The 27,578-nt window shown below is 47.3% G+C and overlaps 2 protein-coding genes across 2 annotated transcripts; one reads left to right on the top strand and one right to left on the bottom strand.

Annotated features, from left to right (window-relative positions):
* The first annotated feature begins 5,439 nt into the window (after positions 1 to 5,439).
* LOC120697925 lies at positions 5,440 to 10,056 on the top strand. Its single transcript, XM_039981309.1, has 5 exons — positions 5,440 to 6,769; positions 6,892 to 6,971; positions 7,183 to 8,973; positions 9,089 to 9,218; positions 9,349 to 10,056. The coding sequence occupies exons 1-5, from the start codon at positions 6,601 to 6,603 to the stop codon at positions 10,020 to 10,022; spliced, it is 2,844 nt and encodes a 947-aa protein (XP_039837243.1). The 5' UTR covers positions 5,440 to 6,600; the 3' UTR covers positions 10,023 to 10,056.
* Positions 8,269 to 18,540, bottom strand: LOC120697924 (zinc finger protein BRUTUS-like). Its single transcript, XM_039981308.1, has 15 exons — positions 18,067 to 18,540; positions 17,001 to 17,210; positions 16,216 to 16,410; positions 15,782 to 16,125; positions 15,186 to 15,411; positions 14,916 to 15,084; positions 13,617 to 14,819; positions 13,360 to 13,531; positions 13,028 to 13,246; positions 12,425 to 12,562; positions 11,768 to 12,002; positions 11,634 to 11,693; positions 11,028 to 11,099; positions 10,820 to 10,958; positions 8,269 to 9,212 (listed from the first exon to the last, which is right to left on the bottom strand). The coding sequence occupies exons 1-14, from the start codon at positions 18,355 to 18,357 to the stop codon at positions 10,824 to 10,826; spliced, it is 3,669 nt and encodes a 1,222-aa protein (XP_039837242.1). The 5' UTR covers positions 18,358 to 18,540; the 3' UTR covers positions 8,269 to 9,212; positions 10,820 to 10,823.
* Positions 18,541 to 27,578: the final 9,038 nt, after the last annotated feature.

Raw genomic sequence — 27,578 nt, forward strand, 5'->3', positions numbered from 1 at the left:
AGGTCGAGCCGGGGGTCCAGCCGCCGTTGTAGGCGGTACGTCGCACTCGCACGGCCGTGCGGGAGCCACTGTTCCGGCGAAGGTGCGGCGTGACGAGTGTTAGCCTAAACGGTGAATGCTAAACAGTCGATCACCTACTGTTCAGCTATCTATTCAAAACAAACGATTATTGATACAGATTGAACAGTTATTAAATAGATCGAGTAACCAACTCATTAAACACACACGGGGTACCCACTGTGTTGTATTTACAGGGCGTGTATACATCTCTAAAAGACGAAACCTGGACGGAAAATCGAGCGGTTATTGGGCCACGTTGCCTCAAATCCCCTACCATCAATCTTGCATCTAGCGGCCAGAATCTAAGCGCAGCCACTGCCTTCAGCCATCTTCTTGAACCTTCGTGCAGCATCATCCTCTTGCATTGCGGCCAGCGACACGACTATTCATCTACCCGGCTCGCCCTCCCCTCTGTGTAGCCATGCTCGTATCGCCCACCTCTCCCCTTCTCCTCGAGGTGTGGCCCATCGCTGCGGGAAACAACAGTATAGTTGCGTGAGGACACAGAGTCCAGTTATTACGCAAGATCAAGAAGCGCCGGCGATGAACGTGGCTAGCAACATACAGCAGGCCGTCATCGACATGTGCGATATGAAGACGCTCAGCATCGTCTTCGCAGCCATGTCCTGCATGTGTACCACTGAATGTCAATCATCTGATGGCATATAGCCAAAGCTAACACATGTATTAATTAGCATATGTGGCTGCAACTGCTCTGGGAGCTCTTGCAACATCTCAAGTGAATTACTTTATGGTACGTATAGAGGTTCAAATCAATTGATACATCTGAACTTCAAGTTCTGATAGGCAATTGATCAGCAGAAGCCCAACGCATATTGCTACATGCAACTCTTGGTGACATGATTCTAAATAATGTTCTATTGTTTAATTATCTTTCTATTCAGGTTAAATAACTGAAATGCTAAGATGTTATGCCTTGTGTTACACAAATAAGGCTGTCTGAGAATAACCAGATCAAGGAACAGTACGCTGATAGAATTTGTTCTCTGCTGATTATATCCATTTCATGATGCACACAATCAGGGTGTCAGGTAGTGTGTCGTATCTGCTTACCTAGAACCATCTTGCACTCTGACTGTACAAGTGCCGATAAGCTTCTTTCAAAATAAAATGGAGAGGCACATCTAGATTATGTATTCATCATTTGTTACAGTTTAAATACCAATCCCTCTAGCCCAAACCGGTTAACTACTAGAGCAAGAGTTCTTTTTCCTTCTGTAAATTAATATGTTTACATCATAATTCAAGCTGTTCCTGGCAACCATGTTGTCAACTACATATGTGCTTCATTGTACTATAAACAATCAGTCCCGTTGCATTGTCCCAATCCAACAAAAAGACAACGGCGACCTCAGAGAGGATTACCATTCCCCAATCCAAACGAAAGACCTGCCTAGGTCAGGAAGAGCATGTCATATTTGCATTTACATGATAGGAAGATAATATTGGGGGTTCAATACAGTTCATGCTCTCTAGAGACAACCAATACGAGCAATTCAGTAATGACATGGAAAACTAAAATAAGTGTCCGTCAAATTCTAAAGTTAATGTACTGGATACAAGGGAAAAAGAAATCCCTGGTGTCCAACTCAAAGATGGTGCGGCAATGCCGCGCCCTTGGATTTCTAGTGATAACCGAACAGTGGGCGTGACGTGTTCAGATAGTCATCCACGGCCGCTCCGAGACGTCGATCTATCTCTTTTGAAGAAAAAAAGAGAGACGTCGATCTATCTCTGCTTGTGTAGACAGTAGACCCTACCCGCAGCCGTGAAATGAAAACTGGCGCCTTAGCTCGGCTCCGTGGCGTTACGAGTTGCGACGTCGCTGTTCCAGGCAGAGCGGCAGCAGCAACGCGAAGGGGTGCGCCACCAGCGGCCAGCGGCCAGCGGCCAGCAGGTAGGCCAGCGATACGTTGCCCTCCGGCTCGGGGTGGGCCGGCGCAGCGCACGATCCGTACCATGGTCAAAAGGCATGAGCGCGAGACGCTGGTTCGCGCCCGAGTCTGCTCTGCTCTGCTGCCGGCGGTTTTTGTTTTTCCTCTGGGAATTTTCCGCGGGCGGCATGACCAGCGACCTCCAAGGAAGGAAGGTAGACGGGATGGGCCAGAACTCTTGCGGGATGACCTTATAGACATGGGCCGAGGGTCACTCGAGCAGCATCAGCTGGGCTTGGCTACGCGACTCGGGCATCTCATGTTCTGTTGTGTGTTGGGTTTGGAATGTAGTGCTGCCATCGTACAGGCCGGGCTGTAAACGCGTTATGGGCTGTCGGATGCCCCCAGTTCACCAGAACTTGCAGTTTCACTTTCACGTGTGTGTGACTGTGGTGTGTACAAGGAAAGCTGGGACTGTCTACAAGCGACGGCGTAACCGACGCGATGCTCCAGCAGCGCAGCGCTGGACGCAATTCTCCAGGCACGCGAAATTCAGTAGCTCAGCGAATACTGTCTGCTGTATCGTAGCAGTGGTATCGAGTCTTCAGTCTTGTCGACTGTTTAGTTCTATTTGGTGAAAATTTTTGTGTGTCACGTCAATGTTTGACCAGATGTCGGGAGGACTTTTCGAACACTAATTAAAAAACTAATTTCAGAACTCACTTGGAAACTGCGAGACGAATCTTTTGAGGCCTTCGACCGCATCATTAGCACATGTGAGTTACTGTAGCACTTATGGCTAATCATGCACTAATTAGGCTCAAAAGATTCGTCTCGTCGTATACATCCAAATTGTGTAATTAGTTTTGTTATTTAATTATATTTAGTGCTTCATACATACGTTCAAAGGAGAGTTGAAAATTTTTGGGAAGGGCCTTGATTGAGAGACGTCGGTCGTAGGCGCACGTCAACTTCGTCTGGATTCCGTTGGATAAAATCGAGAGGAATGTCTGGAGACGAGTTTGTATCAGGCCCTGTTTAGTTCCCTTCAAAATTCCAAAATTTTACAAGATTCCTCATCACATCGAATGTTTCAACGCATGCATGAAGTATTAAATGTAGCTAAATAAAATAACTAATTACACAGTTAGATTGTAATTTGCGAGACGAATCTTTTGAGCCTAGTTAACCTATGACGGGACAATAATTATCAAATACAAACGAAAGTACTACAGTGTTTTACACCCAAATCTTTACGCAACTAAACAAGGCCTTAATTATCTTCTTGCTGTATTTTTTTTAAAGCGAGACGAGGAAGGCATCGATGGGACAACGTAAACGACGTGACACGCGCCGCGGCTACTCATCTCGCGAGGGAGGAACACAGGGACCGTACCCTGTTCGTCTCCTCTGGGGGCCAGGCACACAGGCCACGAGACCTGCGCCGTGTTTAGTCGCGTTGTAAAGTTTTTGAAAAGTCATTTTTTTATATTTGAAATATTAAACATAGACTAATTATAAAAATAATTACTGAACTCGTCTGTAAATCGCGAGACGAATCTAATGAGCCTAACTAATCCGTCATTAGAGATTATTTACTGTAGCATTATTGTAACAATTTAGCATCTAATTATAGCATAATTAGATTCATTAGATTCGTCTCGCCATTTACAGACAGCAGTCGCAATGCGTTTTTTTATTTCATCTAGATTTAAGTTTCCATGTAGGTGCCAGAAATTTTTTTGAAATTTTGATTTTTATAACTAAACACGGCCCTGCTCAGCTGCCTTCGACGCGAACACGTCACGCGTGCCTTGCCAGTACTCCGGACCACCGGTCGCGGTTGGGCACTGGCGCAACGCACTTGTGTTTCCGAAATGCGCCATGGGAAGGGATTACCTGGAGTAGGTGCAGAAACGCATCCTTTTTTCTTTCTTATTTGTAAAAGACAAACCTTCCGTTGTTCTTCTCAATGTAAATAAATTTTGTAACCGGAATTTTTCATCGAGCTTTCTTTTATTCTTCTAGGCCTCCATGACGGCAGGGCACCTAATCATGGCGTTCCAGGTTCAGGCAGCGGACAGCACTGGCACCGACACCGGTCAGCCGTGCATGCCCGCGCGCGCCGGCTGCCGTCGTTGGATGGATGCGGGTCGCAAGTGGCGGTGGGAGCGGGGGCGGGGGCAGGGCAGGTGGCAGCGGCGAGCCCTGCAGCCACACGCCTTTTGGGTGCACGGTCGGCCAGGTGGTGCTCCTCCTCCTGCGCGCGCGCCGCGTGCTGCTAGTAGCGCGTCAAGTAATTTCACTTTCCCACTTGAGATCAGATTAATGCATGACACAACTTAGCGTCAAATCAATCACTCTCATTTCCTGACAGTTCGCCGGTTCTTCTTCTTGTTCAGGGGGCAATCAATTACTGTATAGGCTACAGGAGTCGATCTACTCGTAGCTGCGGCGGTAAAAAAAGGACACCGGGAGTTGAGTGAACGATCACTCTGGTCTCTGGTTTCACCGCCTCGAACTGCTACTGCCTGTGCCGCGCCGTGTCGGTTCAACGCGTGCATGCATCCAGGGAGAGAAGAGAGAAGGCCGAGGACACTCTGTCTCTGTGCCCGGCCCTCGCCCATCCCAATTTTGGGTTAGCCTCGACGCCTCCGCGCCTCCCACTTCGAGCGGCGCAAGTACGGCGACCACGACGATTTGCTCTAATCCCCCGGGCAGTTACGACCCAAAGAGTGCGATTATTCTTACCGCAACTGCCAAAGCGACGACAGGATCACAGGACACGGAGGACCACCCAATCACCCATGCATATGAACAACAGTTTACTAGTAGTACTCGACAAGTGCCTCTGCAGGTGGCCCCGGAGGTGCCCGTTGACAAGGGGGTTGTAGTGTTGGACCATGCACGGCGCACGGACGAGGTGTCTGTCAGGGTCACAATCACAAGGGCTGCAGATAGTAGACGGTACGGTCCTCGAGCGAGTCAGGACAGGCCACTGGCCAGGCTGTGGGGTGGCTGCGGCTCACTCGACTGTGCGCGCAGTGCTCGTACCCCGGCCCCGCCATTGAACAGGGTGCTGCAATCTCGGACAAGATCCTAGAAACGAGCTGAAATGCTCATCTCCCGGCAGGTATGGTCCGCAATGGAGAGCCACATAATTATGAAAAAAAAGCGATCAGCCAAATCATTGCGTATCAGAGTTTCTTATAGACCAATAAATAATCTATAATCGGTAGTACTGGCGGTTGACTGAAAGACCCTGGTATCAACGCGGCCGAAAGCCCGGAAGCACCCCATCCACATCCACCGTAGCAGTTTACTATCAACGCGGCCGAACTGCCAGTAGTCAACGCTGTGCCCAAGGATGTCCGACTAGAAACCTGCTTAGAATACGAGGCCACATTTGACCCGGGTCCTGGAACATATTTTTGTACACTTTGTAGACTTGATGTACTATTATATATAGTAGTATATGTAGTATGTCAGTGGGTTCAGCACTCAAGGCTGCCCGTCTCAAGGACACAAAAACAAATTAAATGTCGGTTTCGTCATTTGTTGTCGCGTGATGCGTCATTTTATTCTGCCGCCGCGGAACAGGCACTGTAAGCATTTGAAAAGTTTCAAATTTCAAATCAAGCGTCTCTGTCCATATGCGCCATCCTGTTCAAACTTCCTAGTGCAGGGTAGTTGACATTTGACAAAAAGGGAGCAAATGTACTCCGGGATCGCTACGTGTTCCCTCGGACAGTAAATTGAAGATGTAGCAGGTGGCCGTGTGTCTCTAGTTCAGTTACGAGGAGTACTTGACATGTCCGTGTACCGCAGCAGCAACTTTCTCTTTGCTTTGACCTCACTCTTCGGTTAGCTAGACAGTAGACATGAGTCGGCAGCCCAACATCCAACAATAGGTAGATGCACCATCACCGAACGTGCCGGGGCATCTGAGCAGCCTAATCGCCCTGTAATGATAGAAGCTTAGCTAGGCTGTTGTACGAGTAAATTGTTACCATCGCTATGTTCCGTTACTGATGCTGTCTAGCATTACAAGCAACGTTTCACTTTTCCTGACCTGCCTTGCCTTGAATTGCACCCAACCCTCCGTTGGAGCCATAGTAACCGCAGATTTCTGGAACAACTTTGAAGTTTGGATCAGGATTAGACATTAGCTTAGGCCAGTAACAGCTACTAGACGTGCCAGGAAAACGAACAAAACCCCAGAGATGTCAGCGCAGAAAGGTTAGCCGCTGACAGGGCTGTCACCTACGCATCACGCAAGCCGAGTCACATGCAAAGAAACAAACAAGAACAGTCATGAGACGTCGCTTCCTATCTGCAACAGCCAACAGTGCCAAGAGAAGCCTGCAGAGAGCGTCCCCACAAGTCCACTCCTGGCGTCCTCTTCTCTCTCCCCCTCCTGGCCTCCACTCCGTTCTCCAGTCGCCCGGTTCCAACACTTGGATCATCTGCCTCTTGCTCTGGTTCACTACACCAGTTCTTATTTTGCTCTGGTCCTCTATTTTGTTTGCTGTACCAAAAGTATGTGCGGGAGTGAGGAGGCATCCGAGATTCAAAGGGAGGACATGCATTCCGGTACAAGGAGAGAGGAGAATTGAGTTTGAATTCTTCTTGCGGGCGTGGAGACATGAAGAACGGCAGCGGCGGCGCCTCCGCGCCCAACGCCGGCGGCGGCAGCCTGGCGATCACCGAGCGGCAGAAGCCGGCGCCGTCGTGCGTGGCGGCGCTGTTCCAGATGTTCGCCAGGAGGAAGCTCTTCTCCTCGTCCTCAAAGAAGAACAAACTGCTCCCCTCAGGTAAGATTGCAACGAAACTGCATTGTCCTTTGCTGCGCGCAAATTATCTTTACCCCCCCCCCCTCCGGGCAACTGTGCGAATCTGCCGCTGTTCGTCAGCCTTTGCAAATTCGGTGTTTCAGTGCGCGCACAGAAGTTCTCGCCTGGGAGACCGGTGAGCGGCGGCGAGAAGACGGAGGCGGCCAAGATGAGGCCCCTTTTGGTACAGCAAAAATTCCTCTTTCTTTTTCTTCATCAGATTTTTTTTGGGGCCATGAAACTGCAATTTTGCTTTGGAGTTCTTGTTCTGAAATTCTGAGCCCTTTGCTTCCAGCAAAAAAAATTATGCCTGAGAAGATAATTTCCCCTTCTTCCAAGCCATTGTTAATTTGTTTTTCCAATAGTTCAAACTCATTCATGTTCTTCTCCTGCAGCTTGATTCTGCAGAGTACTCAAGGAGCAAAGTTGAAAGCAATGGCACCAGTCACTACCCACAGTCTGGCCAAGACAGAAACTGCGGTGAGAATGAAATGTGTGCTCCCGGAGTGGTAGCCCGGCTGATGGGTCTCAGCTCGATGCCGGCTGTGAACCATCTACGGCCGACCAAAGCCACAGACTCCACCGAGCTCGGTGACCACTGGAATTCATGCCCTCAAGATTGGTCCGGTACATCTCGGAGCATATACACACCACCTCAGAAGCAACAGAAGACAGGGCAGGTCATAGATGATCGGCGGCAGGACAATGGAAGTCAGTTCAATGCTCCAGATACACGGCCATTGTGGCCACGACGGCATGTACACAAGGTGGCCTCACCTATTAAGAGCCCAAGGTCGATGTCCAGCAGGAACAAGGCTCGGCTGATTGAAGCAGCAGTCAAGGTTCTGGAACCTGGGTTGCAGTCAAGAACTCGCCGTTTCTCACGGCGACATGCATATTTGGAGTATTCATGCAGCAGTGATGATGGTGTGCCCGGTGGTGCTGCTGTTTTGCATAATTTGTCTGATCAATTCTTAAGGGATATGTCTGATGTCGATGCACAAAGATTAGGTGCTCACAACATGGGAGCTACATCTCAGCACAACTCGACTTCTAATAAGTGGATTGAAGAGGATACTAGCAGAAAGAGTTTTCTGCTTAGGAGGTCAGACCAGAATGTACCATGTCAAATGCAACATGAAGGAAATGGCAAGTACTTGCTCACTAGCTCGAGTGAGAACCCTGTGTTTGAGGACAGTGCTAAGAGGACCTCCAATTGTGTTGCTGTTACAAATGGAGATGCCGGAAAAATTCAGCCTAGGAGCACATCCCGGGAGAGCGCTCGTCGTGGCCCTCTTAAGCAAAACAACCTGAAGCAGAATACACTACCTGCAGCTTGTAGAGAGGCAGATCCAGGATATATGGTCCAAAGAAATAAACATAGAAGTGGGGAGCAAAATGCGGCAAACACAGCTCACGACTTTGTTTCTCTGAACAAAAAGATGAGTGGCAGTAAATCTTTGAGGTCAAAAAGGAAGGAGTTGGATAGATTTAGTCAGTCACATACTAATGCAGAGAACAAGAACATGACCATAAAAGGTCGTCAAAGCAGCAGCATGCATAGTGATTCCTCTAACAAACTGAAGGTAAAGACTGTAACTGTAATGCCAAAAGCTATGGGGAAAGACAAAATAATTGCAAAAGGAGCAGGATTGGTCAGTGAGAAGCCGAAGTTTGCCAGTCAAAACTGTGCAAGGAATGATTTCCAGAGACAGTCAGTTCCATGCAATGTTTCAAGGGGTAACAAGAAATCAGGCATTATTTCTTCCAATTTCAGCTCACCAGTGAAAGTTGATGCTACTTCTTTGTGTGGTGACAATTCTACAAGAATGGGTACCGCTGTTCAGGTATCTCCAGTCAGTGCTTGCCCTAAGAGACACTCTCGTAGAGACTGGCAAAATACATCTCCTCAAAGAGGATTAGTTTCCAGGGAAGTATTACAAGGCATATCAAGTCTGGAGGCCACAGAATCAGTTTTCTTTAACCAAGATGAGTTGAAAAATAGAGATATTCCTGGTGGTAGAACAGCCTCTTCTTTGTTTGAAAATAAGTGGGCTGTACGTGTTACAGAAGAATCATTGAGTGATGCGCTGCTATGGCAGCGCAACTCAGTGGATACTGTGACTTATGGCTTCAGAGACAATTCTAAACGGGTCCAGATGTGTGAAACTCGTAAGAAGCATGAGGTCAGTCATTTTGATCCTTCTTGTTCTCATCCGTTGGATAACACAGTCAATTCTCATGGAAACAGCACTTTTAATTTAGTCTGACAGAAATTTCTTTGCTCGCTACTATCTGCAGGCTGATGCAAAAGGTTGCGGTCCATCTCCATCTATATCCAGAGGCAGCAAGAAGAAAACCCATACATCTATTCAGCAATCTACATCCGTGGATGATGCCTTCATTCCATGTATTCCCCTCAAAACTGCAGGTAAGGAAACAACCATTTTAGTGCATTGACAAAAAAAAAAAGGTTGCCATGTTATCACGTTATGACACGCAACATCCTGGAAATTTGAGCTGTGTTGTGACTGTTTCTTGTCATCAACTACTGCCAACAGAAGCTGCCTTCACCGACTGCCATCCAACAGACACATGTACACCGGCTGCTAGCATGCAAGATGCAACTACCGAGAGCAACCCCAGGTGTTCCGAACCCAGCTTTGGCCACCACGGTGCTGAACCGTTCGAGCCGGAATTCCAAGACAGCAAGCTGAAACACCCTGAAGAGGTTACAACAACGGTCGAGCTGCTGCTAACAAACGTCCGCTCTTCTACTCGAGATAAATCGAAGGAGCCGTCCAAGACGTTCCTCCTCCGGACAATTGAGTCCGCTCTGTCCACCTTGACGCCGGGCTCCAAGCAGGATCCCAACAGCACCATAAAGGAGGCCAAGGAAGCGAGCTCGCTAAGGAACCTCGCGCTCGATCTCGTCTGGGACTGCCTTGACTCGATGTGCACCCAGCTCTGCGACTCGGGTTACAGGTCGTTCACGAAGCTGGGCCTGGTCTGCACCGAGGAGAGGCTGGCTGCAGAGGTCGGGAAGGAGGTCGCCACGTGCGGCGACATGGCTGGGTGGGGTTTGGACGAACTGGCTGTGAGCGAAGTGGAGAACGCGGTTGAGGCTGGCATGAATTCGATGCTGGAAGCGTTTCAGATCGGAGCCCAGATAGAGCAGGATCTGGTCCAGGAGCTTGTGGACGAGATGGGGCTTGACTTGTTCAGGCGTTGGTGACTTCATAATACATGATTGATATTTCCTTAGTTAATACTTCGCCTATTTCTCAATGCCAAGCTGCCTGCCTGCCTTACGTTCGCAAAGCCGGCTGGTCGGCAAGATTGTCAAGGCAACATGCCAACATGCATATCGTTAGCATGCTGGGTGCGTGCTGACTCGCAGCGCTGCTCAAGATCAGTAAAGGGCACACTCACAGGGGCGAGAGCTGAGAACTAGAGCGCACTGCTCCCGCACCGCCTCGTACGGCCACAGGGAAAGGAGGTTTGGGCCCTGTCTGATCGGGTGAGAATAATCAATCGAGACGCGCCTGCGGTGCCGCGTGCTAGAGATCAAGACGAGGAATTCAGGGCGCCTCGCTCGGGAAAGGGAAGAACAATCAATGAGCTGGCCGCGTCGTAGTCCTGGTCTGGACCATGTGGGTCTCCCGCACGCACGGGCCAGGGACCGCAGCCTTGCACGCGTCAGGCACGGTTCAAGCCCAGCTGGGCAGATTCGGTTTCGGTCGTCTCGTTCTCGTGGCAACTGCACGGGTAGAAACGACCGACGCCAATCCGCAGTGGAAGACTGGAACCTATCGAGCGACCGAGCCGAGCAAGCGGCGTGCCAGGACGGTGCGTACGCTGCAATCCATGCCGACCCGGCTATGAAACGAAAACGGATGCCTTGCTTAAGTTATCACAGCTATACAAGCACAAGGTTTCTCTCCCGTAGATATATATTATCTACAAATGAATCGCAAAAAAGAAATTACAAAGTGCGAAACTTGCAGGGGGGGGGGGGGGGGGAAGTCTCGCCTGGTCAGTTTGATGTAGAACACTCTACCGTGTCGGTCTTGATGACCCTGGTGTTGTACGAACCACAGAAGCCACATTTGTGGTAGAGCCAATGGAACCGTGATCTGCCTTTTCTCTCACAGTCGTTACATAGTATATCCTGGGACAGTCGATGTAATGGTAAATACACGCACGAAATAATGAACCGGGAATAGGAGAGTAATGTTACCTGACACCGGTCCTGGTATTCCTCAGGGAGCTGCTCTGCAGCCAGCAAACCGTCAAGCATGCCAAAATACACCTTCAGAAGCGAAAGGTTGCATTAGGTACCATCTTAACGGATTAGATAATGCGGCAAATGGCTGTAGGACGTAAAGCATCAAGGTATGTGAGCAGAATAACATGTCCAAAAACAATACTGATACACCAGTAGACAACTCCAGAAGCTCGAAAACATTCAGCCGGAGATGCCAAGAGAAAGCATCAAGGAATTTACTGGGGGGGGGGGGGGGGTCCAAACGAAGCCTCTAAGGCTGACTGAGCAGGCTTGCTGTTGCTACTACGACTCCAAATAAGAAACACTGCTTTATCTTTCTCAAAAAAGAAAAAAAAAGGAAACAGCGCTTTCTGCATAGTAGGTATGAGCAACTTGGAGTGCATAACGCGACAAGCCTATAATAGATCAAATTCTGTTTCTTGGCCCTTCTATATATTTATTTTCAAAACGGAACACACTTCAAGCAGCACAAGAATAGTATTCCTATGTACTGTCAGTGGCAGAGCAAATCAAATGGCAAACGCAAAATACTCTTTCAGCTAAAGTGGTGTAGTTTACCGTCATATCACCCAAGGATTTGCAGCAGATTGGACAAGTGTAGTGGGTACAAGTATATGCCTGAAATTGAATATGTCAAAACAGCACTTACTCCAGCCATAGTAGTAAATGAAAATACTACTAGATTATCATACCTGAAAGCAAGCTGAATGCATAAAATGGCCACAAGGAAGACCTTTAACTGGTGCACTTGATGTAAATAGAAAGTCGCAGCAAATCGGACAGTTCATCTCTAGCATCTTTTCTCGGCACTTGTGCTCTATCATCTTTATCCCAAGGCAACAATTGCACTTCATGCAATGAAAGAAATCAGTGCCCAAGCCATTCCCAAGACGACACAAGTTACAAAAAGGACAATGGTAGATGCTCCTGTGAAACAGCCCAAAATTAGGTGTTTAAATGTCACAAAGATGAACCACATCAACCAAGAAACTTCATGTAATGATGCAACAAAATAAATAAACTAAATGTGGCACACAATATAATAGGCACTCTAACATCTTACTATTTACTATTTAGTGGCATGAAGCCTCAAACTCATGCATGAAGCTGAACTTAGAGAAGAAAATAGCACAGGGTAATTTTATTGTTCATAAGTAGAATACAACAATAGGAGGATAATAGAATAAGCACCCATATATTTGGCACAAAGAAATAAAATCAACATCGTTCCAAAAGATAACGGTGAAAACTGAGCCACCAATGCATTTATGTGAGAATTGTACACAAGCTACAAAGGCAAAGACCGAATACTGCATAAGGAACCAAAATGCAGATCTGTGCAGTATTACCTTTCATCGTCAAAAAACTTGCATATGCTACAATAATATTTTGCCATGGACAGTCCATTGCAAGAAGGAGTTTGGCAATTTGAACCAACTGGTTGAACATTCAGACACAGCATGCACATCATCTCCACCACTGCTTTCCTACAAATAGTAGCCCCACAAAGTAAGCTAAGTATATAACCTTTTTTGCCTTGTAACAGATTACTAAGTCCTAACAATCAGCAGATCTTAACACAGAAAATATTGCTTTTTTTATTCTTGCCTTGGAAGAGATTTCTAAGTTCTAACAATCAGATCTTAGCACAGGTAGTCCCAGTATACAAATACAAGCACGTTGTTTTGTCCTTATTATGCAAAATTTAAATACCAAGAGCCAAATACCCCATAGAAAATAAAAGCTACAATTAGAAAGTTCAATGAGAGAAAAAGGGATCATTTCACAAGGAAAGCGCAGGTCCATAGCAGCATCACAAACAACTCTCTCCAAGTAAAACTGCATGCTTATTTGATATTGGTAGTTCAATCTTTTAAAAAAATCTTAAAATTCTACTAGCATAAAGACATAAGTCTCCCTCAGCAGGAAAAGTGTGGCCATAGTGAAGTTACCTGTCCATTGTATGGTCACTAACTTTATCATGGCAGAATCTGCATGTGAATAGCTTATTGCAGCAGGCAGCAACAAGCTTGCAGTTTCGTTTGTAATGCTCACAACCAAATATTTGTTTCTCTGGATCTCGGTACGAAGGAAAACAACCAGGTAGTCGTGTACACCCGTTATGTTCTTCAGCACCTGGTTGTGATTTCTGCTGAGCAGCTATCCAACGGCTGAAATTACAAAATTAGAAATATATATAATAGCCCCACAAACTTGCTGTATTATAAGGGGGAATAATGGGTAATGTCACTTAACTTATTTACTGTATTTTAAAAAAACAAACCTGGTCATGAGATTTTGGATCAGATAGGCCTTCCTCCTTGGATCAAGAGTAGAATCTCGAGAGACCTTACGTATCTCAGCCTCGAGCTCACTCTGGTTCATTCGGAAGATGTCCTTCCAACCAGGTCTAAACATCTGGTCATTCTGTTCAAGATTCTCCTGAAAATGATTTTCTACAATGCCAAATAAAAAAATATCTCAGTGACATAGAAGTCCCTTCCATCATTCTCGAGGAGAGGAGAACTAACTGGAACATACCTTCTGAAGGAGCGGAAGCATTATCTGATGGGTCAGATGAAGTTGAAGGTCCATTCCACCATTCATTTAGCCACTCGTCGAACATTGTATTCTTGGTGGCTTGCTTCCATGTATCCAGCATCTTGTTCTGTTCCTCTAGAGTAAGTGCTGACGTGACCCAAGGTAACATTGACTGCAGAACCTCAGCACCAGTAGTTCCAATTATGCGACCAATGATCTTATCCTGCTCATCTACAGAAAAATGTTTATCAAACAATGGCCACAACTCAAGTTCTTCTCTGTGAACGTGATTTGATAAGGTAACCCGGATAGACTTGCATAATCCTTGAAGCTTTGTCAAAAGTTCATTATGCTTTCTAGCCCAATCAATCTCATTATTTGAAATATGATCCGTTCCATCTTCAACATCAAGGGGGTGGCTCAAACCGTCATGTAGTTGCGAAAGTTTAGATAGGACAGTGGATATATCTTGGAACAATTCTTCTTCCTGTTTGTGATCAAGAGTGTATGAATGGCTGACATTGTGGAGTGTCTCCTTTGATTCAAGAGCAGGAAATACAATCTCATCTTCAGCATTGCTGTGTGCTCTATATAGACCCCACAGTAAACGAAACCTTCCGATGAATTGGCGAAGACAAGATTCATTCCCGTCAATAAGCTTTCCAGATTCCACATCTAAGAACTCTAAATCCTTAAGAATTGCCTTATGAAATTTGAATATGGTATCAATTGGCCTACAAATATTATCTGGGCCAGAAAATGGTGTGTCTGTCTCCCATGAAAAAAGGCTTGAATATAATGAAGGTGCAGAATAATTGTACGGCAGAGAGCGAAAGGATTTTGCAGGGGTAAATGAATTAACACCAAGGTAGCTACTTTCTATTCTTAACCTGGGAATGTAACAGGGTCTGTTGTTAGACAGGGATGCTTGAGTACCAGCACTTTCGGAGCAGTGACTTCTGTTAATATTAATGCTAGATTCTCCATGACTTGCTCTCTTTACTGGTCTAGAAAAAGCTCCATTTTCACTTGCATAACATGGACAGAATGACTGGCATTGTTTAAAATCATTTCCATTCGATGCACAGCTTGCTGTTCCTGATGCCAAGCATATGAACTTTCCAGGACTGGATGTGTCCTCCAAACGACCTTTGCATGCCCAGCCGGAGAGAAGGGTGACCAATGAAGTTTCAGAGGAAGGTGCTGTGATGCATTATCAGTTAATAACTTAAAATTAGGAAAGGCTGTGCAAAACTGTTAATTATTCAAGAGAGAAATAGAAAAGGTGAACACATATACCTCCCAATCGCATATTCTGAAGAAAAGACACTGCTTCTGCATCATTCAGCTTTGCTACAAACCATGGTAGAACATGCTCCAATAGCTTTAGTGGCATGACACATATACTCTTATATAAAAGTTCCCTTTGTTTTTCTGGAGAGAAATTTTTCCTAGCTTTAGGAAGTACCTGGGTAACAAAGGCAAACAAGAGCTGAGAATCTGTTGGGAAAGTAGAGTTAATATTCTGACTGATAGAACAGCAGTCCGCTTTTTAAATACTAAACTAACCTTTGTTTCCTCATCACTGAAGTGCCTCTCGATTTTCTGCATAATTTCATTAGCTTGTGAACATAACTCAGAATAAAAATCCACTACAGTTGATCTGGCTCCTGCAATTTGGATTTGTTCAATTAAACTCCTAAATTTATTAAACCGACGCTCCTCTTCAGCATGCTCCTGCACAAAGGATAATTCACCATCCACTGCTGGGAATATAACTTGATCCTCGGCAATACTGCAGACCAACGAAAATGCAACTGATGAAACTAAAGAAAAGCAATACACTTCACTTGAGAGCACAAAAAAACAAAGTTGGATCTGAAACTTCAAGTGCTTTGAAAAAAATAGATTTAATTTATTTTAAGCAAAGCAAATAAAGAACATATTCTAGCATATGGCTAGTATGTTCACATCTTCACTGTGGCATCTGTTGCAGCTAAAGAGTCAAAGCATAACGAGCTGTTGCATCATGTCTAAGCAATATAATGTGCAGCTGATAACTATCAATAAGTCTAACATGATAGAAGTAAATTTAATTGAATTCCAATTTGATGCAACAGGTTGTGAAAGAAGATTCAAATGAGTTGAGATTCAAAGCATCATACCTGTGGAAAATGCACACATCTGCAACAAATTGCAGCCTCATATTAAAGCCTTCTATGTCAGAAAAGTCTCCTGACTGCTGGATCCTTTTCGCCTCATCCGCTATATCACTCAATTCTCTCCGAATAGCATTGTGCCAATACAGAATTTCATCAATTGGATGCACGACCAGCTGACTAGAATCTGTGGACTTCCTCTTTCCAATTTTAGAGTGCTCAAGTGTGCATGCATGTTTATCCGTTTGATCACAGATATACTCACATGTAAAACTGCCTTTCAAATAAGAATCACTGAAATTTTGTGCCATTGTTCTGAATGAGTTCCCTCCAATCCATGCAAATACAATCTTCACAAAGTAAAAAACTAAATTAAGTGAGAGACACCAGTAGCTTTATAAATGGAAAGCTAATATGCATGATGTCATAATCATGAGGACCTCTTGGAGGAGTTTTTCTTCAGGAACTATTTTACGTAGGCAGTCAAGAATATCTTGATTCTCATCAGGCGAAACAGAAGCAGAAATCCATGGAAGGAAGTCTGCCATCATATTTACAGGGATGCTGCATAAGAACTGCCAAACTAAATTAGCCTGTTCTTCATGTGAAAACTTCTTGATGAGCAATGGGAAGACCTGCAAAGTTCTCAGAAGATTAGACAGCAGCATTATATTGCCTATGCTGGAAGAAGAAGCCAATACTAGAGCTGGTCTGAATTCACAAGGACACTGAAATGCTGAACAGTTGCATAATTCAGATACACTTTAAATTAGATGACCACAATCTAAAAAGGTTCCGTAGCATTTGTTGAAGTTCAAGGATACACTTCCCTTTGGTGTAACTCAATATGATTACTACACTTGTTTAGCAGTGATTCCTAGAAGTGTTTCAGCTACTAGCAATACTTAGGATGCAATTGTGAAGTTACAAAATGTGCCTTACCATGTTTAACCTGTTGCTCAGTAAAATGTTTAGAACTACAGATGAGAACATGTTTTCTTAAAACGCGTAGACAACCATGTGGTTCGATTACAACAATACTGTTACAATTGTGACAAGAGCAACTAAAAAGTTAAGAATGATTCCTTATTAGACTACTAAAGAGCATGCCAACGCATCTCATACAGCTGCTTAATGGACAGATTGAAAGCCTGCTAGTTTTATCTCAGTATTTAATAAAATATATACAGAAGGCAAGACATAATAAGCAGGGAAACAGGAAAACCTGTTCTTCTTCCTTGGACATATGCTGGGTTACAGACGTTTGAATTGCTCCAGTACAGGATGCAAGTTCCCTCCGAATAGCATCATCATTCTGCACATCTAGCTGTAGCAGAGCAAATAGATGTTCAAACAGATCATTTTCCCCTTTGTGTTCAAGAGAATATGTCCCTGCGACATTTTTCACTCGAATATCAAGTGCTGGAAAAATAACCTGCAATTACCAACAGAAGAATCTTATATCTCAAAATGTTATGTAAACACTCTGCATCACAATAGACTTATATTGCCCTATAAATCTCCTCAAATATACCGACCTATTGGATCTATAGAAAACAGAAATTATCTACAGCGCAAATATGCAGGGTCCATTTTTGAACGATCATCAGAATATAAAAGGCTTAGCATTTCCCAGTATGGTCGTATGAAACAGGAACAATAGTTGTAATCACAAATAACATATTTGTTTGCAACAATTCACACAAGGGATTGCAGCCTTCATTTGGTCCAAGTATCAAGCTTCTAATGGGACTTAAAATGAAACAAGTTTAATCAACTCCGTTGTTAACAAGCCACAGTGGCTATGCTACTCCAACAAGTACTACAAAAAATGCAATCCAAGATGGAACCGAATAAGTCAGACGCTACCAGGGTGGCATATTAGTTAAACGCATAACGAGACGTTGGCATCACAGTGGCAGTCGAATCCCGCGCATGATGTCAGACAACAGCTAGTTGTTTGCAGTCACATGTCCCGTACACGTAAACGAATCTCAGACTGCGCACTTGAGAATAACCAAATCACAGCCAACCGGCTGCGCTTGCAAACTCCACCCGTTTTCAGATCATGTCGGTGCAACCGCGATTCAACCGGAACCGAACCAAATCCTCCCAACCTTTGTGTCAATTGCGCAACTGCGAAATCCTCCCCTCCTGGCCTCCTCCCAACCAGCACAATTCCGCAGGCTCGTAACTCGTAGCCGCGACGATCTCAGTACCAAACCAGCGAAACAGAAATGCAACGAGAGACAGCAGAATCGCCGGCGGCGCTGGGCCCGAACCGCACGTACCGCGTCCTCGGCGTGGCAGTGGTGCCTGTAGACGGCGAAGAGGAAGCAGCAGCGCGCCTCGAGCGCCGCTACGCCCCCGCCCCCGCCCCCGCTCGCGGGCCCCGCCGTCGCGAGCCGCACCGCCGCGGCGTGCATCCGCTCCAGCTCCGCGCGGATCGCCTTGTGGAAGTAGACGAAGATGAGCACGGGCGCCTCGGCCGCCGACCCGCCCTCCGCCGCCGCGGCCGGCGGCGGAGGGGACCGCGGGATCGCCGCCGCGATCGGGCCCTCCCCGGCCATCGGCGTCGCCATGCTCTCCGCTCGCTCCGGCTGGCGCTGCGCGGTGGCTCTGCGTGCGCTGGTCCGGCCCGCTCGCCCGCTCGGCTAACTTTTTCGGTGTTTTTTTTTTTCTCTTCTGACTGGTTAATTTGTTGTTTTCTGTGGGCTTATATGCTCGCGGCCGCCGGGCGGCGCGGGTGCGGGTGGGCGTTGTGGGCGGCTCTGCTCTGCGATCTGCCTGTGTGCGCCGGTGGTGTGGTCTGGCGAGCGCCTTCGCTCACTTTCCAGTGGGATTTCATTTTAAGTAGGGACGGTAGGAGCACATATTTGACTTTTCTACGGTCCAGGTGTAGAGCGTAGCTTGGGAAGGTATCACACTGAGCGTGCTTTTGCTGACTTGTACTACTCGTACCTTGTCCCGGTACTACTACTAGCCTTTTCCGTAGTGGATGAGATCGATGTAAATTGTGAATGGTTAACGGCGGTAGCCATCTGATTCTGACCGATAGTATCGACAAGGGATTAGCTTGAACATTCAAGGACGATGCGAACGCCAGCCATGCATTCATTCATGTTCTGATATTCGAAGCGTGCACTTGTCATCAGTTTTTTTTTGCGAAAGGGGAATTATATTAAGATGAAGTACAGTGCATCCCCAAAATTTTGGAGAAAACACCCTGGACAACTTGGAAATTACAAAGTGCAGCCCCAAATCTCCAGGACGCTCTCGACATCGCCGCCCAAGCATCTTCCCGTCGATCTCGCCGGAGAAGACAACCCAGAGCCGGCCAAGGTCCACCTCCAAACCACGCAGGGGGCGCCAATCCTTGGAGACGCCGCATAAACCAGCGCACGGACGCACCGAAACGCATCATTATCACTGAAAGAACATCGGCCGCCGACCTGTGCAGTAGTAGAGAGGAAGAACAATCCGCCGCCGCCGACCAAAAGGCCGACGACTGGAAGAACAAACCGACGCCACCGAAACCAACAGCAGCGCGGAAACGGAATCCATCGGGGATGCCGTAAAATCCCACCCTTTTGCAAAAAAAGTGGGCACACAAAGCTCTTACCACCGCCGCCGGAGAAAGAGGAGACACCCAAGCCGCCAGCTGCGCCAGCGACGCCAGAGAGCTCCGCTAGCTCGCCGAAGTGGAAGCAGAGCAGACAAAAGTAGATCACAGCGCCCTCGCCGAAGATGACGCCACAGCCGATGTCGGCATCGTCGGAGAAGGCCTGGAGACTCTTTATTTGCCGGGATAGCAGCACCACCATCGCCGGGAAAGCTTAAGCTTCGCCGCCACACGGACGACAAGCAAACCTAGCCTACTAGCTATGGACAACTATAAACTAACAGCTAAAACTATGCCGGGCGTCGATTCGCCCCGCCCCACACGCGCTCCGGCGCCGGAAAGGCCGTCGAAGGGTGGGGAGCGGACGGATCGACGCCGGCAGCGGCGTCGCCTCTGTTCGCCCCTCTCAGGTATACTGTAGAAAGGGGAACATGATCGTGCACTTGTCATCAGTCTGTGACCGACCGGGAAAGCAGTTCAGACTTGAGACACAAGGTGTAGCAGTCTAACACAGTGTCTACCAGCTCTAGTGACCTCGCTTTAATTAATTTGACACACCAGGTGCCCCCGTTGCAGGTTGCAGCTAATTAAGAATGCTCGACCATCCATCCAAAAACAGAGAAAATTACAAAAATCGTGTGGACGTGCCGCGGCTGCGGATTGGTGCAAATTCATGCAGCCCATGCGCACGTGGCCCCTCCTCCTCCCGGTGCCGTGTCAGCCGTAGCGTAGCCCGTAGTAGGAAGTGAAGCGGCGTGCCGCGTGCCGCTTAGAAAATCTGATGGCGCATGGCATGGAACCATGCCTCCGATACATAATGCCGATCCGAATCCATCGGCTGCTAGCTGACATAGGCGTTGCTTTGTTTCAGGTGTTAAATTTTAGTCCCTGCCACATCAAAGAAAATTCTGATATTTAAAAGTATTAAATAAATTTTTATTATAAAACTAATTGAAGAACTCTGGGCTAAACCGAGAGACGAATCTAATGATATATATTAATCCATAATTAGTGAATAATTACTTGCAAATCATGGATTAATTAGGTTTAAAATTAGCACTCATCTGTCAAAAAAAATTATAAATAGATTTTATTTAATATTCTTAAATAGCAAGATTCTCTTTGATGTGATAGGGATTAAATTTAATTAAGTCCGTGGAAACAACAGCACCATAGTAGTAGATTTGCATGAGACGTTGACAACCAAATTAATTAACTAGTGTGGGGTTTATTAGTTATTACCGGATCTAGCTGCAAACCAACATTCCAACGCTGTCGCTGATCTCGATTATATTTACACGGACACGGTCTCTAGAGCCTGACGACCTCGCGGTCAACATTTCTGAATCTGGGTCGCTTTCGTATACTATAGGCTATTACCATACACGAAAGATGATAAAATTATTCCCAGAGGGTGGGTTAGATACTTGGATATATATACTACTCAATGATCCAAGTTAGCAATGCATGCAAGCTTTCCCAGAGGGTGGGTTCATCTACGCACTACCCGGCGGGTCGATCAGTTAAAATAAACCACACGCACTTCCAGAAAAAGCCAGATTACAGGAGGAAGATGATTAGAGTATTCCGACTGACAGGGCGCGCGCGTGGCCGTGGCCTGGGTGGGTGCCCTCCGATCCCACCTCCCGTCGTGATCCCAGTGGCCCGGCCCGGTCCGGAATAATTGCGTATATATAATAAAAAATAAATCCATTGAGCTACACAACAACGAGCTGATAAGAGAAGGAAAAAAAAGGCTCGATTCGGCACCGGCGGCGGCCAGTGCTGGAGGCACTCTGGCACTGGCGGGTCATGGTCATCATAGCCGTCCGAAATGGAGAGCTCTCGGGCCACTTTGGTGATTATATGATCAAGCAAACCAAACTGATCCACTATATGTGATCGTGGATTCGTGCATGGTTGCAGGCGCGCATGACAGTCCGGCCGAATCGGTCGCTGTCGGGCTAAGAAAAGACGACGGCAAGAGTGTCCATGATGACGACGATGAAGGCGACAACGATGATTGCTGACAAGAGAGAACCCCGAGGCTTGACCCCAACTTCTTCTCGCCTGCTGCTTGCTAGCGATAACGAACAAAAAACGGACGTGTCGGCCCCGGGGTAGCACGGAGGGACTACTGGAGAAGGTGTTTTCTGCTTGCATGCCGTGCTGGCACTCTGAACTCTGACGAATAGTAGATATAGATCTTGTTTGAATTCATGTGTTATTTTTTAACTCTCTCTCAAATAGTCTTAAATAGCTAGTCAAACAAGAGGCTATTTTTGGACTATTTGCAAATAGCCCACACAAAAATTTATTCATCTAAGGGTATTATTAGTGCTATTTCGGGTGGGGTCTATTGATTCTCCCACTCTCTCTTGAAAAAATGTCAGTCAAAAGATTGGAAAAGTATTTTATGAATCAAATAGTCTTTGGATTTAAATACCTCAACAGCTATTCATTGAAGAATTATTTTCTTGAACTAAACTTTAGCCCTCCAAATAACCTTTCCTATTTCTCGAAATATACTATGTGTCTTTGACTCTCGATGCGCCTGATCAGGCGAAGCGTGAATCACGCATGCATGCGGCATGCACCCAACAAGTGCGCACGGCCCAGGTGGATACTCCCCGAGAACTATGCCCAGCCGTAGCCCGGCGGCCGGGAGTTCGCATCGCCCGGACCCCGGAGGAACGACCCGCGGCGGCAAGGCTATAGTCGCGGGCCCAGCGCCACGGCGAGATCAGGTGGGCGCGGCGCGCGTCGTCCGGTGTGCGCGCAGGTGCCAGCGCCACACTGCCACCTCGCGCGCTGGTTGGCGTCACCGCGCGCGCGCGTGGCGCCGCTGGCTTGGCGCGAGGAAACGGGTGCCGTGCAGTGGGGTCGGCACGCGCGGCACGGTCCGGGGGCGGGCGCGGCACGAGCCCCTCGCGTGTCTGCCTGGTGCTTCTCCGCGTGTGGCGCACACGCCGTCACGTACGCGCACCCACACCTTGTTGAGTGGCCGAGACACCGGACAACCGGCGTTCCGTTCCGTCCGCGTGCTGGACTGCTGGTCCAGCGCGCACCTGCGCCAGCCGCCGGAAGGCCAAGCGCTGGGAATTTCTTCATTTTCTTGGAATCGGGGCAAAATTCCGAGATTCCTGCCTGATGCGTAGGCCTGGGCGTTCGGGCTACCCGAAAATTTCCTGATGGGGATTGGGCACTAGGTCTGGGAGAAGAAGACAGTAAAGAGGATAAGGTTGCGTTGGAGGTGGGTAGCCATACAGGGATTGGGCTGTGGTGGGCCAAATTTGCTTCTGAGACAGATTTTGGTACGGGGCACTTCGGGTATTTCGGGTACCGGGATTTAATACCCGAATTACCCGTAATAATTTCGGGTACCGGAGTTTGCTACCCGAAATAGTGGTCGGACTTTTCGGGTTCGGGTTTTTCGGATACGGGTTCGGGTTTTTCGGGTACGGGTTTCGGGCTTCGGGTAATATGCCCAGCCATGCTGATGCGAGTCTGCATGGAAATTTATGACTGAGGGAGGGCAGAGATGGCCGCTGAGGCGCTGAGAGCTCCCGGAGGGCGACCGCAAGGGCGACGCTGCTGGTGCCGTCGCCGGGTTCACCCGCCGGATCTATTCATCGCGCGCGCGAAACGGGGCGACGCATCGCAGAAGAAGTCCGGCGGTTGCTGCAGGTGGGCCCTTGTACTGTGCTTCATCCTTCTCGCGATGGTGGCGGCCGCCAAGCTACTGGAGGGGGGATGCAAGGGTCCGGGGGTGGTTGGTGGGGGGGGGGTGGCCGCCGGCGAGGTCGCCGGCGACCGGGTGGTGGTGGGAGGCACCGGAGTTTAGGGTTTCGGGTTGCTGGGGGCTGGGCCGGGCTCCATAGCCGTCGGACCTAGAGGAGAGGCCCGGGGGGGGGGCCCGGCGGCGGCAGTTCGGCCGGCGGAGGGCGAGGCGGCGCGGGAGCGCCGCCGGCCGGGGCGGGCGAGATCTCCGGTGGGCGGTGGGCGGCGGCAGGGGCGAAGAGAAGACGACAGCGGAGGCCGCCGGAGCCGAGGAATGCGGAGGAAGGCGGGGGCGAGTTCTGCGACGCGCGGAGAAAGACGGGGGCGACATCTGCGACGCGTCGTCCCCCGCTCACATATGCGGGGAATAGACGCCCCCAGTTCACCACCCTCCGGGAGGCTCTCGCCCTCCTCCTGTGCTCCGCCTTTCCCTCTCCGGAGGCGGGAAGGAGACCCCCAACTTTCAAACGCCAGGCCCCCACCTTCCAGTGGGCGCGCGACATCAGCATGGCTCCCCACTTGGAAGAGGACACATGGCGACCGATCCGGCGAGGGGATTGCAGATCCTGGGGTTGAGGTGGCTCTGCTCCACCCCGAGGAAGAGGTAGAATCCTTCTTCGGCCAACTCTGGGCGATCCCCTCTTCCATCCCCTGCCGCCTCCCTACTAGGGTTTCGAGCTCGAATGGATTTCTTGCCTGGGTCAGGAAGGATTTGGTGAGGGATAGGAAAATCACTACTGAGGAGTGCTACCCGGTTTGGAAATTCGATCGGATTGAAGGCGGCCCAATTCGCATCAGCTATTCGCGTGATATTTGGGGGAACTCGCATCAGCGTGAGTCCTACGCGGAGGTGGTGAAGAGGAAGATGGCGGAGGAACGAGGTCGATGGGTCTGGCAGCCGGAGATCCACCCTCCACCACAACGCCCCCCTCCAACACGGCCCTTACGTCGTGATCCCCCTCCTACTCGGCAACAGCAGCAACCGCCGCCGCGTTCAAACCAGCAACACCAACAAGCGCAGGGAGGGAGAAACCAACAAGGCTCTCACCCAGGAGGAGGTCAGATCCAAAGACAACAACAACGTCCTCTGCAGCAACAACAACGCAAGCCAGAAAATACAGCAGGCGAGTGGTTCTGGGGATGCTCCTCCTACCATCGATGCCAGGTATCACTTAATAAGATGCTTCAACTGTGGAGAACCAGGCCATTTTGTTGGCATATGTGGCAAGCCCAAAGTTTGTTTTATCTGTGCTATCCCGGGGCATCATATGGATGTTTGTCCCCGTTGGAACCAACCACTTCCTACTGCTGCCTATTATGGTAGTGCTAGCTTGGGTTTGGGTTTTTACCATGTCGAGGTTGCTGAAAAAAGTCCCAGTCAATGGCTCAATCTATCCAACTGTGGTGTTGTGAGGGTCCTCACTGGTCAAATTACTCTTGTAGAGCTGGAAAAAGAATTGGCTGATATCTACTGCAGAGAGTGGCCTTGGCAGATCAGAGAGTTAGAGCCAGGGAATTTTTTGGTCAGATTTCTCCCACACAAGAAGATTTCTGATATTAAGAACTATCCTTCTTTTCGACTAAGAAAAGCTGGTGTCCAAGTTGAGGTACTGGAATGGGTTGGTGATACTGAACCAATGGGAGAACTCCAAGAAGTCTGGGTCCAAATCAGGGGCATACCCCCGAGATGGTGCGATTGGAAGTTCTTGCACAGATTACTTCAGGTTTTGGCATAATGTTGGATGTGGATTTGCCTACAATCTTTAAATCCTTCTATAAAGTCGTGAGAGTTAAGTTAGCTTGCAGGGACCCATCTAAAATACCAGCAGAAAGGTTGTTCGAGCTAAAGCAAAAACTGTATGGTCTGTCTTTTGTGGAGTGCGATAAGCTGGAGCAAAAAAATGATAACCCACTAGAAGACCATGATAAAAAGGATAATGATGAGGATGATGAAGCGGATGACTTAGATGATGATCCTAGCAAGGACAATCATATGGATACAGAGAATTTCCATGAGCCCTCCACAAACAATGCAAATGGTGGCTCTTAGTCTAGCACCTCTAATCTGAAAGCCAAAACTATTCCCTGCACTGAAACCAACTATCAAGATTCTATGCAGACTTCACAGTTAAGAGATGACATGAACAAGGGTGAAATATGGCCTAAACCAGTCCCAAAAGAGAATCCAAATAACCTTGAGATATCTGGTGTTGAAGCTTTACATATGCTTGAAAATTCTCCAACAAAAAATCAATATTTTACTTGCTCCGATTCAGAAAGTCATTCCAAATGGGACCACTTCAGGCAAGTGCCCAATGAAGAATTCAATCAAACTGATTGTGTCAGACTGCTAAGAGAGATGGAAATCGAGGACTTCAGTGATTCTGAGGATGAGAGCAAGAATGAGAGATCTTGCATCGAAATATCCTCGTTTCCTTCCACAAAGAGGAACCTCCTATCTGATTTGGAGGAATGTGTTACTACACAGGAGAAGGCTATTCAAAAGCATAACCCACAGGCTAAAGCGAAGAAGGTGAAATGGGGCCTAGAACCATTGATGGAAAGGCCGAGAAGAAACATTGGCGACAATAGAACCATTACTCAAAAAGCTGCTAATCTAAAAAGCTTCAAGAACTTGGATGCTCCTTTCAAGGGAACAGGTAACTCCTTTGCTGCCCTTGACCCCCAACATTTATCTCAGATTACTAGCATAGTCGGTGTCTCCTTGGGTAATGATGACAATACTGTTACTTCCAACATTAACCATATGAAGCAAGAGGAAAATGATAAGAGTAACCAATTTACAAATGACTTCCCAGAAATTATGTTGACTAGTAGTTTAGAAGTTGAATCTTCTGCTATTGGTGTTAACACCTGCTCTACCACTTTGGTGCCTGAAAACACTAGCCTCCAGGCACATTTAAAACCAAAGTCTGGTCTCAAATAGTCCAAAACAACATTGATGCTGGTAATAATAAAATTGTGAAAAATGATAGGAGCCTTTTGGAACATCAGAAGCCTAAATAAAATAGACAGATTGGAATGCTTGACAAACTTTATTGATAATAATTCCCTTGACTTTGTTGGTATTCAGGAAACCAAAAAAGAGTCTTTTAACCAAATCTTTTTTGATTCTGTTGGTAATAACTTTAACTGGAACTTTCTACCTGCCTGTGGCACTGCTGGAGGCATTTTGGTTGGTCTTAGAAATACCAAGTTTAATATCTTGAGATGGGATATTAAACAGTTCTGCGTCTCTGTGTTTGTCTCTAATGTTAGAGACAATTTTTCTTGGAGGTTAATTATTGTTTATGGTTCAGCCTATGAGAAACACAAACATGAATTCCTTGAGGAATTACATATGGTGCTAGATGAATGGGAGGGCCCTACCTTACTTGGAGGGGATTTTAACTTAATTAGAGATGCTACTGAAAAGAACAATGGTAATATTAATTACCACTGGTCATATGCATTTAATGAGTGGATTAACCACTGGGGTCTAGTTGAACTCAAAAACCCAAATAGATCCTATACTTGGTCCAATAATCAAGAACACCTAATTATGGCTGTCTTGGATCGAGTTTTTACTACCACAGACTTAGAGGCCCAATACCCCTTGATTAATGTTAAGGGGGCATCTAGATTGGGCAGTGACCATGTTCCTCTCCTTGTTAATTTCGGCACTAACCAGGAAAAGAAACCTTTCCTTTTTCGTTTTGAAAAATGGTGGCTAGAACAAGAGGGTTTCCTCGATATAGTTAAGAAATGCTGGGAGTCCCTCTGCCATCACACAGATCCTCTTGAGATATGGCAATTTAAGCTAAGATCTCTAAGAAGGAAGCTGGAGGGTTGGTCCTTAAACCTCAATTCTGAGTTAAAGAAGAAAAAACATGCTCTCCTTGAGGAGTCCGATGTTCTGTATGTTTTCTCTGAAGAAAACAACCTAGATGATGGTGAGAGAGCAAGATTGCAGGAGGTCAAATGTGAACTAGAACATATTTGGCAGATGGAAGAAACTAAGGCTAAGTAAAGATCAAGAGATAGATTTATCAAGGAGGGAGATAGAAACACCGCTTACTTCCAAACTTTAGCAAATCAGAGAAATAGAAAGAAGAACATTAATGCCCTTCTGGGCCCAGAGGGAGAATGCGTGGAAAACAAAGGCATGCTGGAGATAGTCACTAACTTCTACAAAAAGCTCTTTGGGTATGAACAGAAACCTGACATCCATCTTGAGGATTCCTTTTGGGAACCTGATGAGATGATATCAATAGCGGAGAATGAAATGCTTGATGTCCCCCCTCATTGAAGAGGAAATTAAATCAGCCATTTTCGGCTCCTACGCTGATGGGGCACCAGGCCCAGACGGTTTCCCTTTCCTCTTTTATCAGAGATTTTGGG

The sequence above is a fragment of the Panicum virgatum genome, chromosome 3K (assembly GCF_016808335.1).
Source record: "Panicum virgatum strain AP13 chromosome 3K, P.virgatum_v5, whole genome shotgun sequence".
Lineage (NCBI taxonomy): Eukaryota > Viridiplantae > Streptophyta > Magnoliopsida > Poales > Poaceae > Panicum > Panicum virgatum.